Raw genomic sequence first — 12,739 nt, 5'->3', positions numbered from 1 at the left:
AAAATTAAGCTAAAAGAGCGATAATTTTTTTTTTAAAAAAGACGACTCTAAAAGATTCAAAAGATATCTCGGGGTGGCACGGTTAATATAGTGGAGCGGAATGATTAGCACAACATATTACTACGCCAGCAACCCGGGTTCGAATCCGGCGCTGTCCGTAAGGAGTTTGTACGCTCTCCCTGTGTCAGCGTGGATTTCCTTCAGGTGCTCCAGTTTCCTCCTTTCAAATAAAAAAAAGTACCAGTGGTGTAAGGTTAATCAGGGTATTTGGGCGGCACAGGCTCATGGGTTGGAAGGACCTGTTACCGTGCTGCATGTCTAAATTATTTGTATTTAATTTAAAAGCATTGTCCTTGGATGCAGAGGCTCTGATAGCTCAATAGTTAGAGCACTGGTCTTGTAAACCAGGGATCGTGAGTTCGTTCCTCACTAGGCCTCATTTCTGTGAGGGGCACTGGACAAAGTGGTGACTCTCTGTCTTCCTCATGGTAGACAAAGTTAAAGAATTTTCAGGTACATTGGCAATAATGGAACCTTTACCATCAGCGAGATCAGAGCGTGTGCTGGGTTGTGAGCCTGAAAATTACCTAGCAGCAGCAATCCCTGTAGATGTTCTCAATAGTGGGGAAGGTTTTGTCTGTGATGTCCTGGGCTGTGTCCACTACCTTTTAGAGGGTTTTACACTCAGGGATATTATAGTGTTCCCATACCAGACCGGGATGCCCATCAGCACATTTTCCACCACACCTCTGTAGAAATTTGCCAGGGCTCCTGGTGTCAAAACAAATCTCCGCTAACTCCTGAGGAAGTGGAGATGCTGATGTGGTTTCTTCATGATGCCATTGGTGTATTGGGTCCAGGAAAGTTCCTCCAAGATAGTGACTCCCAAGAAGCTAAATTTGCTCACCCTCTCCACCTCTGATCCCCCATTAATCACTGGATTGTAAACCTCTATCTTTCCTTTCCTAGTTTTGGTGACATTGAGTGAAAGATTGTTGTTGCAACATTCAGCCAAGTTTTCAATCTGACTCATTTCCTCCCTTTATACAACCCACTACCATGGTATCGTCAGCAAATTTGTAGATGGTGTTACCAAGCTACACAGTCATAAGGGTAAAGTGAGTAGAGCAGGGGGCTAAGGACGCAGCCCTGCGGTGCTCCGATACTGACGGAGATTGTGGAGGAGATGTTCTTACCAATCTTCAATGATTGTGATCTGGTATTCATTTTATATGAATAATATGTTTCAGAAACTAATTGGAGAATGGGATTTTGGAGACTGGGTTTTGTACAAGAGAGGAATAGTTAACAATCTTGTGTGGTCCTTTGGGAAAAATGAACAAAACCACGATAAAGAAGCAGAATCAAAAACCTGCGTCTTGAATCAGAACAAAAAACTCAAGTGAAGTGACTGTGAATGATTGGGAAACTGGTACTAAATGTGGAGGAGCATTAGGTAATATTTAAAGACATACCTAATTTGCAATAATTATTCATTCCTGTCAAGCATCATCAAACTAAGCCAGTGAAAAGGTTCAACTTTAGCTTGCAAAATAAATTAGGGATTAAAAAGTACATCTCAGAGATGGGCTCTTCAGCCTAACTCTTCTATGCTGACCACATTGCCAATCTATGCTAATCCCATTTGCCCACAATTGGTCTGCTTCCCTCTAATTTCCAAGCCCAGTACTGGACCAACTGTCTTTTTAAACATTGCAATTGTATCTGTCTTCACCACTTCCTCTGCATAGTATTTGATCCAAAGAGGGGACAAATAAAAATTTCAGGAAATGCATTAAGTCCAAGCATTGGGAGCAGTTTAGATTTCAACAAAGAGCAAAAATGATTAAAAGTATGAGAATGAACATTTCTGTTTACAAAAAAAAAGTTAAAAAGAATTGCAGAAAGATGAGTGAAAACAAATGTAACTCCTTTGCAGTCAGTAATCATAATTGGAAACAAAGAAACAACAGAACAGTTAATCACATACTTCGTCTTCATAAAGGAGAACACAAATACCCTCTCAAGTATATTTTGGAACCAAAGCTTTTAAGAGAAGAAGAGACTGGTGGAAATCATCAACAATACAGAAATAGTGCCGGAAAAATGAATGGGCCAAAGGCTGACAAATCCCCGGAGCAGGATAAACAAAGCCCCAGTGAGCTAAAGGAAATGCAGTGAAAATGGTGCCATTGGTCCATCATCTTTCAAGCCTCGAGAACAGTTCCTACAGATTGAAGGACTGCAAGTGCATTCCCACTTCAAAAAAATAAAGGAGGGAAATAGCAAATTGGTTAGCCTCATGTCAATAAGCAGTGAAAATACTAGAATTTATTACTGTAACAGAAGGTAGACCACTTGGAAAACATCTATGAGATTGGACAAAGTCAGCATAGGTTTTATAAAAGGCTTTTGACAAGGTCCCGTTCAAGAGTTGGCGTGCAAAATTGAAGCAATAAGATTGCGAATTGGTTACAGACAGGACCCAAGAGTTGGAATAAATATGTCTTTTTTTTCCAGGTGACAGCACATGACCACAGAGTTGCTGCAGGGACCTCTGCCCCAGAGATAAGCTGTGGGATGGATGCAACGAGGTTTTGATGTGTTTTTGGCAAAATGGGCAAATGCATGCCAGTTACCATTTCATGTGGGTGAATGTGATGTTGCCCTTCCCCCCCCCCCTTTTAATTCTAAGAAGAGAAGATTATATCTGAATAGTAATAGGTGAAAGTAGAAAAATCTGGGTGTCCTTGTACACCAGAGGCTGAAACAAACATTCAAGCATGCAAGTGATACGTTGCCTTTCATTGCAGGAGGATTTGAGTGCGGGAGCAAGGATGTCTTGCTGTAATTGACCAGGATTTCAGTAAGGCTCCACCTTGAGTTTTGCATCCAGTTTCACTCTCCTAATTCCAAGGAAGGATGTTCTTGCCATGGACTGAATGCAGAAAAGGCTTTAGCGGACAGAAGCCTGAAATGGGAGGGCAGACATACAGCATGATTGGGAGGGCAGAGCCCAAATTTACTGGAGTATTGAAGAATGAAAGGGTATCTCATGGAAACCTGTAAAATTCTTACAGGGCTGGACAGATTAAATTAAGGAAGGATGTTATTCATGGGTAGAGAATGCAGAACCAAAAAAGATCACAGCTTCAGAATAAGGGGTATGCAGTTCAAAACCAAAATTGGAGAACTTTCTTCATGCCGGTTGGGGGGGGGGGAATGACTTGTGAAATTTTCCACCACAGATGGCAGTGGAAGCCAAGTCATAATCAAGAAGGATGTACATACATTTCTCAAGGCTAAAAGGATCACATAGTTATGAATTTTGGATGATCAGTCTGATCACTTTGAGTAATGGAGCAGATCCAAGGGGCAAGCAACCTGTTCCTAGTTTGATATTGTTTTGATGTTTCAAGGTACCACATCCTTATTTTCTGCTAAACTGAGGCTCCTCATTCAAAAGATTATGCCCCATAGTTTGACAGCTCCAATGCAATGCCATCACCAGACAAGCTTACCTTTCTCCATCCCTTTTAGCATCTCAATGAGACTGCTACCTCCATCTTTCCATGCAACTACTGAAGGTGCCACACCAATGCATTTACCTTTACCCTCCCATCATCCAGCCACCCAAACACACTTTACTGATGATTTACATCCAGACTCTTTCTGCTGCTCAAAATATGGTCTGTAAATCAACAAGACCAAATACATATTGGGTGTCTGCTTTGCCACATACCGCCATTCAATCCACAAACATGATCCCAAGTTTCCAATTGCCTTCAGTTCCCCATCGGTCCCATACTCTGACCTGTGTCTAATGCTCCAATGGAGCTCAACGTGAGCAAAGAGCATCATTCTACTTCTCATTTGACACACTTCTGGACTCTTTGTAAATCAGCAATGATGTTCAATAATTTTGATTTTAGGTTTCCATCACTCTGCCTCCCTACATTAATGGACTTTTTTTTCCACCATCTTTCACATTATAGCATCAGATTTTGTCATTTAATTTCTTCGATCCTTCACCATCCACTGGAATTCCCTTCTGTTTTCACCTCATCTTCTTCCTCTACATTTTAAACTTACTGTAGTTCTACCCATTTCCTGTTCTCATGAAACTGAAACTGACAAAATTCTACTGCAGAGAAATGGGCCAGAGGTCAGTCCACAGGACCACAAGAATGGCAGAGCAGATAAATGGAGTTTCTTCCCTTCTTCCCCCCTCCCCGCCCCCCCCCCGCACCCCCCCCCCCCAATTGTAAAGGAAGAGATCCAGGAGGATCAGAGCCAGCACCACCAGGTTTCTTCCCTCAGGCCGAACGTCCAAAAGACCTGCTCACACTGACCCTCCGAGGCTCCCATATGTACAAAACAAAATTTAATTGTATAGATGAAATACGTGTTCAGCATATGTATTATTTGTCTGTATATGTGTTATTTCTGATTGTGTGTCTGTGTGTTTTGCACCGAGGACCGGAGAAAGCAGTTTAATTGGGTTGTATTTGTACAATCGATTGACAATAAACTTGACTTCATCAACTCGATTTCTTTCTCTACTCGTGGTCACAAGCTTTTTCTATTTTGATTTTGGGTTTCCATCATACCAAGTTTGATCTTTGCCAGAATAGGAATTTTAAATGTCTTTCAATTTAATAGACTCCATCTTCACCAACTCCCATTTTCAGAAAACTCTTTCCGTGTCATCCACCACCATACGAATTCCCTTCTGTTTTCACCTCAACTTGGTCTATTTCATCTGTGTTTTCTTTGGAAATATTACCATCCAATTTTGGAATCAGATTCAGTCCGAAGACGAGCAGAAACACTAGGATAGCCTTCTGCAGATGCCAATGTCTCATTCTTTATGTTTTAGAGTGCATTGCTGGACTGTGCTTTGGAGCAGATTTGAAATGACAATACGAGGTTGGATAGAATAGGTTTCCACAAGAGCGTTTAAACTTTGAAACACAGAAAGCTCTCTCCATGCTGGCAAAATTGGACAGAAATCAGGGAGACAAATAATGTTCAAGCTTTAACGAGGGCTTTCACTCTGGATTTAATCTGTATCCAAAGTGCTCTGCCACTTAAAACACAATTAAGTACTTTGCAAGCTGATTGATAGAATTGTAGCAAAATGGCAGAAAAAAAAAGTTGGTCTCTTAACTTATGTTAATTGATCATTCAAGAGGAGGCTATTAAACTCTGTCATTAAAAAAGATTATTCCTGTAATTACAGTAATATATTCACACAAGGCGTGACTGAACTGATCCAACTCATTTTATGTCACGCCTTACTCACTGAATCCAAGTTTTTATTGGAAGGAATACTGGAAGAAACTTTCATAGAAAGCAAGAGGCGTTAATGAACTTTTAACAGAATATATATTAGCACAATTATCATAGATAATTGATAGATCATCAATTATGCAATTAAACATCTCAAATTTTAAGCATTTTTGCAATCTTGTGCTTCAACATCAAAAATGAAACGTTTCTCCCAAATCTCTGAAGGATTTCTATCAGCCCATTACACAGACTTGAAAGGTTAAGAGAAGTCACTAAACATAACAAGAACAAATAAATACAATCAATCTTTTATTTCATGCATTCTCTCAAAAGTCATCACATGAAGTCATACCAATCTCATTTCACCTCCTAATTATTTTGTTTAAAAGTAAACTGGCAAACTCCCACAGCTAAAAGGCTGGAGGAGCTCAGCAGGTCTCGCAGTGCCCATAGGAGAAAAAGATACATGACCGACGTCTCGGGGCCTGAGATTTTCCTCAAGGAAGGGTTCAGGGCCGAAACGTCAATAATATATCTTTACCTCCTGCGGTCGCCGAGAGACCTGCTGAGCTCCTCCAGCATTTCTGCGTTTTTACTACAATCACAGCGTCTGCAGACTTTCGTGTTAAACTCCCACTGCGACACAGCAGTCTTCAGGCTTCATTATCTCTATGACAATGGTTTTGAGTTAGTTTGGAATTCACTGTAGTGGGTTTTTGTTTTAAATCATAAAACATTCTAAACGCTTGAAACTTGATCAAAGAAATCATGATCCTGCTGTAGGCATTTTTAGAGACTCACTTCTATTGCAATGGAACAGCTTTACTCTTGCATCAGATTGCACGCTGCACTTGTAACATTCCAAAGGACTCTTGGTTCGTCCACGAGACAGAGGAATGAATGGAGCTTTAATCTGAATTGAAGGTCTCAGTGACAAATACTGACACTTAAAAGTTCATTGTAACTGAATTACAAAATGTTCATGGAAAAATCAATTCAAAGAACCACAGCAGGATAGCCACCAGCAATACACCATGCTCATTGTTCTCTAGCTTTGTAGCCTCCCCTGCCAATAACAGCTAAAAACATAATGTCTCCATCCTTCAACGAGTAAGTCAGTTGATGCAGCCAATTTCTGTGAAATCTTTTACATGTTAATTCAAGTCCTACATATTTTAAGTAATTATGCAAAAGTTCATGAAACCCATAATAATTGCTACTTGAGAATCACTAGCTTCAGGCGAAATTGACTCCTTTCTTTCACCATCAACTCCACACAAAATAACATTACTTGTGATATCTAATCACTTGGACTGTCTTGGCCCTCTGTAACCCCACTTGCAGTCAGTTCATTTCGCTGCATTTGTCATTGTCCTTCAGTTTAAAAACCCCACTCATCTGAACTTATCCATCAACTAGACCGGTCCTCTTGATAAACCGCCGCAGTGGTTTACACGGTAAAAGTGATTAAACCACAGAATGCGATCCAAAAGGATGATAACAGAAAATGGAATCTGACATCCAGCCACAATTCACATCCACCCCTCCCCCTCTCCCGAGGTTTGAATGAATTTCCAGGATATTCCGGGCTCGTTTTAGATGCTGCTTTGCCATTTAAGATTTTTAAGTAGGTGGAAGAAAATTCGCGCATCTATAATGAAGTTCAAATGCATGTTCTTTAAAAGACAGATCCTCCAAGCGGCTCCTTAATTTAAAAAAGCTGGAGACCACAACTCTCAAAGATCACCCCCACCCCCACCCCCCAAGTCACATTCCAACCAAGACAAAAGAAATAGTCATCTTTCAAGAGTAACCCATAAACTCTGCCCTGCCCGAATTCCAAGCCTCCCTCCCCTTTCTCAATCGCTCCGCCGCGCTCCCTTTAAACCCTGACCACCCCCCACCCGCTCTCTGCCCGCCAGCCGCTGGATCCCACTTTCGACTGCATTCCCAACGACCAAAAGCAAACAGGAACGAGTGGGGGGTCGGCTTTGGAGTGAAACGGACTGTGGACAGTGGCCAAACAGTGGAAAGGAACACAAATTACACAACGAGTCCTTCCAAAATTCCCTTTATTAGACGGGGTCGTTTCAAAGAGAGTTCAAACTCCAGATGTTAAATGGTGTTAATAAATAGCAACTGACTCATGCAAATAAATACATCTAATATTAAACGAAGATTTTAGAACGCATTTCGCCTTGGACCCCATATCGATTGGCTGTAATTGTTCTGATATTTGCAATTGACTGAACTTTACCCTCTTAAGTTGTCTTGACCTCGTCTCCTGACCCGCGATTGTGAATCTCTGTCCCCGACTCCAATGAATCTTGCCGCTCTAAACTGGCTCTCGAGTTGGGTGCGCGTCTCTTCAACAAGACAGATGAGAGCCGTACATCCCAGCACGAACTTGGCTATCCGCCGTGCGCCCATGCTCCACGCTTCAAACGGCTACAAACGCTCAGCCTCCCCGATCCACTCCTGCCGAGCTAGAGAGAGGGAGAAAATTAGACTTTGTCTCAAAACTCCCACTCCCCTCGCATCCAGTCCTGACACAACAGCGGGCGATTTAGAGCAGCGAAGGGTAAAGCTGGGAGGCACACGAGAGTTTTAAACAAAGCTAAAAGTTTACCATCAATGGGAGCGCACAAGGAATCAGCGGGAAAACATCTGCTTCTAATCAATAGTCAGCGAATTTCTGCAGGGTCGGGAGATCCTGATCAGCCCTGCAGCTCTTTGTTTGATGGGAGATCTGGGCCAAGGAGGGAATAAAATCCTAACCTGAGCAGGACATGGGAGGAGGAGGAGGAGGGGGGGGGGGGCAGAAAGGAAGGGGGGGGGGGGTGAAGCGAAAGCTTATCCACACTGGGCGAGGAGGCGGTCCCTCGATCACAGTAGCGAGAGGCTAATGGACAAACCCTTCACATTCCTGATACCGACCTTCCTCCATCTCCGCTGGTCTGAAATTAACAAGGATCAATTTACTCAATGCATCATCTGCAAGATTTGTTTTTTGCAAGGGGCTCGCTTCAGATTCTCCCATCAAGGATTTGTATCTTTAAAAAAAAAACCCCGGCCTCGGATGTATACAAATATGGGAATCAAGAAACGAGCTGGAGTGGCCGGCAGATCTGGAAATGGGTGCAAGGAGCTCACCTCAGATTCTCACCAATTCACCTGGAGCGCGGGGGGGCCAGTGACTGGATTGCGAGCAACGAAACGGACGATTGACTTACCGCCACTCCTAAAAGTTTTTGATCCAAAAGAGAAAGATAGTTCCGCAGTCTTTCTCCAACCATCCTGCCCGATTCTCATGTCTCGTGCCTATTCCCGCGGAGTGAGAAGCAAAAGCATATATATTTTTTTGCCTTTGCTTTAAACCTCAATTTCTAATCCTTTATTCTGGCTGGCTCTGTAATTAGCGATGAGAAACCCCGTCAGTGATTCATGTGCAAGTTTGGTGAAGATCCTTAAGGAGTTCCTTCCCTGAGGGATATGATATCCACAGCTCATGTTATCATTTCTCCCTGTCTGGGGCAAATCCCAACAGATGTGCCACGCAACTCCACCATCTCATTAAAAAACAGGCAGCCTGGCATTGCTCCTCACTTCTTTATCACCCCCAACAAAGCTTCCCATGGACAGTGCCCCAAACCAGTCAACTTGCATGCTGATGTAAAAAGAGAGGCCATGCTTCACAGGTAATATCCTCAAAACAAAGAGCCTCTACCTGCAGCACCCGGGTAGCCCACCTAGGACCTGGGGGAGGTCAGCACCTCCCGGCCAAGCCCAGTCAAAGTCCACCCGGGTCCCAGTCAAAGTCCTCCTCCGCCGATTTGAAAGGACGAAATGGCTTACCCAGTAAATCTGGTGATGTCAGCATCAACAAGGCAGCACATTCAAAATACTTGCCTGCTTTGTTATTGCACCACATAGCTTCATAGTTACATCCCTCCCGTTCGCCTTAGAACTGCGCGATTTGACTTCCGACAGGATTTCTGGTGAGTGCGTGATGCGTCGCTCACCAGTTTATCGACGTAACAGGTAAATTAGTCTGCAGTTTGAAAGGACCGGTTAGAACCTTTCAAATTGCTCAATCTCCAGGTCACTAACTGGGTAAATTACGCAGTTAACCCTGTTTTACAGGGTAATTTGAAAGGGTCTATAACACCGCCCTCCAATTAAAAGGTCCACATGGCCTTCGAGATGGAACACTACCGTGGGAACTTTCCATTTACAGAGTGAAATTTAAATTTCAAATCAGACAATCATCCAGCCTGGAAACAGGCCATTTCAGCTCATGAGGCTGTGCTGCACAATTTACATCCAATTAACCTACACCACCCCCACCCCAGTACGTTTCAAATGGTGGAGGAAACCAGAGCCCCCAGGGAAAACCTACACAGACACAGGGAGGTTGTACAAACTCGTGACACTCACCGCGGGATTCGAACCCAAATCAGAGTATTTGAAGATCAAGGCCTCAAACATGGCACACAACTCATGGTCCACCATGCAAAGGTGATCTCTGCTCTCCTGTTTGCATAGACTACGTTCACTGCCACTGTGATGGAACTGTGGGATGCTTTGGCCACCAACCAGCCCAAATGAGGTATAGTTGGCCATTGTCTAGTCTGTCCCTTCATTCGGGTAGCCAGAGCATATCTCTCTGTCTGCAGGGAAGCACTCTGACTGGAGGCAACCGCATCCCTGACCAAGAATATCCCTGACGGCAGGCAGAAGACTATTTTGTATATTATTACTTGCTCTGTACCTTTTACAGGACAATAAAGGAATCTTGAAGAAACAGAGAAACTTCGCCAGAGCAATGCGACTGGTGCTAGCCACTGGGAACCACGTGGAAGAAACATGTCAGCTGCACGCACCATCTAGAAGGACGCTCCACTGAAATTCCTTGCTTATTTTATAGAGAGAAAAAAAAATTTCCTGGTAAAATAGCAACATTGGAGTGAAGCCAAGGTGAGGTGATACACAGATCAGACTCAGATGTTAAAGGTCAGTGTGACCTCCAGCACAGAAATAAACTCTAGCTCCCCTTGTTTTCTTTGCTTTATTTCCCTACAATTTATTTTCTTTATCTATGTTAAATTTAATAATTTTCATGTTTTTCTTATTCCCTTTTGTCTCATTCCAGCAATCATTTTTTTCCTGCTTTCTTTTTCTATCATCTCACCATTGGTCCTTTTCCACATACTGTAGGTCTCTCTTAACTACATCTAAATTTTCTGCCCATGTTTACCCTGTCCCTGTCACCATTATTTATCTCTCCATGAGCTTGTTCCCCGTATCATCCCTTTATTTCCTTTCTTCGCCCTCATTTTTCCCTAAGAATTGGTTATGTTGAATTTCCTCTGCTCAATCAGAAACAAATCACGTAACATAAACTAGAATTTTACAGAAAACTTTGCACCGATCTACCCTGGAGTTTGGTGTTTAAATGATCTTTGCAAGCCCCTTTCCTTCATTACAGACACAAAGAAGGCAGCTGGTTTCTCTGGAGTCACAGATTGGAACTGCATTCCTACAAGTCACCAGACTAAAGAGGAAGTGAGCACAGACCCACGGAGCGGAGAAGGTGCAATTCTTATTGAGCTGTCGGCAAATGTTGAGTCGATGATCCCAGGCTGTTCCTGGAATTTCACACAACCAACAGATGATTCAGGCTCTCCCTTTTTGCCACACTCACACAGCGACAATGATGACTGCATAACCTTGACCATCTGTCGTCCCCAACCCCTCCGACCCCTCAGAAGATGCCACTGCTATACCAAATTGCCCACTGGCCTGAGTGACACACAGCTGTAACAGTTTTGTGGAGCCACACAAACCTTTTGCATTTCCAGACCCCAAAAGTAACCTTATTCACATTGAGTCACTAATCAACAAGCAGAGCCCACAGCATTGAGTGGATCTATGTCAAAACTTCCTGCATACAATGAGTTAAACAATCACCAAACTGTTTATCGGTTATGCTATGTAAAGCGGATTCATCCACCGAGGATTGCTTGGTTCCCTCCACACCCATTTCGTCCAATAACTCTCGTGCCCCTTTTTACTGAATAATCACGTGCTCAGGTCTTGATCTAATCACTTGCTCAATCTTGCAATTTGGTTCCACGGTCAGCCCGATATTGTGCTGGTTTCCCATTCCAGTCTTTGCTCCATTCTGAATCTGGCCTTGGGCTCGATTACAGATCTAACCTTGGGCCTATTCTGGTTATGACCTCAGACTCCATTCTGGATCAGAATTTGGGCCCCATTCTAGGCCTGACCTTGGGTTCATTGTGACTCTGACCTTGCACACCATTTTGGATCTGAATTTGGGCTCCTTTCTGGTCTGACCTTGGATATGTTCTCATTCTGATCACACCTCAATTGCTTCATGAACACTTTTGGGTACGTTTTGTGGATTTTGGGCTGCTGATCATGAAAATCATCTTAAAATTTCCTATGATGTACCATTTTTAGTATATAACCCATTTTAGTGATTTCCTGTCATATTTAAAGCCTGCTTCAAGCCAACAAAACCACGAAGTGCAACATGTCTTTGAAAATTCATTTTCTGCATTTGTACTTGACGTCTTCCCTACTGATCTTGGTGCAGCCAGTGACAAACACAGTGAAAAGTTTCACCAGGACATTGCAACCATGGAAAAATGGTATCGGGGCAACTGGAATCCATCAATGCTGGCTGACTATTGTTGGGCACTGACACGAGAGGCATCAGATGCTGTGTACAAACAAAAATCAGCGGCAAAACATTTTTAGGTCCGTTGAACTAACGCAATGTGTCAGCATCATTATGCAATTAAACCTGCTAAATTCAGTCAAAGTTCATTGAACATTTTTCCAATTTCCTATGTGATATCAAGCTGAACACAAAGATAATTTCAGGTCTATCATAATCCCCAATTTTTTGAGGAAGAAAACCTTTTGGAAAAAAAAGGTTCATTGTAATGTGCTCAGTTCTTCATCTAATCTTGAGTTCTATTCTTAGACCAATGTTAACCTTCTTTCTTGTCCATTACAGAACAACTATGCAATACATAGGGTGTGACCCAGAACATCAATTTTCTCCTTTTACTGATTATCACAGAGTTCTTCTAGTTTTTTTTTTATTTATACAAAATACATCTCTATTTAACCAGACATTGTTCTCTCTGCTCAGACCACACAACTCTCTTAGTAGAACACTTGCTTCATTTTTCAATTTGGACATAAATGTGTAAAATCAAGTACTTCTTCTCATCTGATCTTATTGTAAAAGGTGAGGAGGATTGTTTTTAAATGTGTTTGGTTTTGAAAGGGATATTAACGGACCATTATATCAGAAACATAGCATGGGAAAATTTTAAAGAACCATCAAAGAGCCTAAATGTACAAGATCCTTGACGGATACCCATATCTATGGGAATCCAAACTACCCAAC

General features: G+C 42.5%; 1 protein-coding gene across 3 annotated transcripts in view; it reads right to left on the bottom strand.

The window, feature by feature from the left end:
• fbn2b (fibrillin 2b) overlaps nucleotides 1–8,088 on the bottom strand; it is a 231,149-nt gene extending 223,061 nt beyond the window's left edge. For 2 of the 3 annotated variants that reach the window (XM_069927972.1, XM_069927973.1), the window contains exons 1-2: nucleotides 7,922–8,088; nucleotides 7,550–7,778 (exon numbers count right to left, since the gene is read on the bottom strand). In XM_069927972.1, the coding sequence (XP_069784073.1) occupies nucleotides 7,550–7,722 (173 nt within the window). In that variant the 5' untranslated portion in view covers nucleotides 7,723–7,778; nucleotides 7,922–8,088. Of the gene's footprint in view, nucleotides 1–6,093; nucleotides 6,175–7,549; nucleotides 7,779–7,921 lie in introns of those variants that run through there. The other variant, XM_069927974.1, reaches the window with a different exon arrangement.
• Nucleotides 8,089–12,739: the final 4,651 nt, after the last annotated feature.

This window comes from Narcine bancroftii, chromosome 3 (assembly GCF_036971445.1).
Source record: "Narcine bancroftii isolate sNarBan1 chromosome 3, sNarBan1.hap1, whole genome shotgun sequence".
Lineage (NCBI taxonomy): Eukaryota > Metazoa > Chordata > Chondrichthyes > Torpediniformes > Narcinidae > Narcine > Narcine bancroftii.
This window is presented reverse-complemented; position numbering and strand designations above follow the sequence as displayed.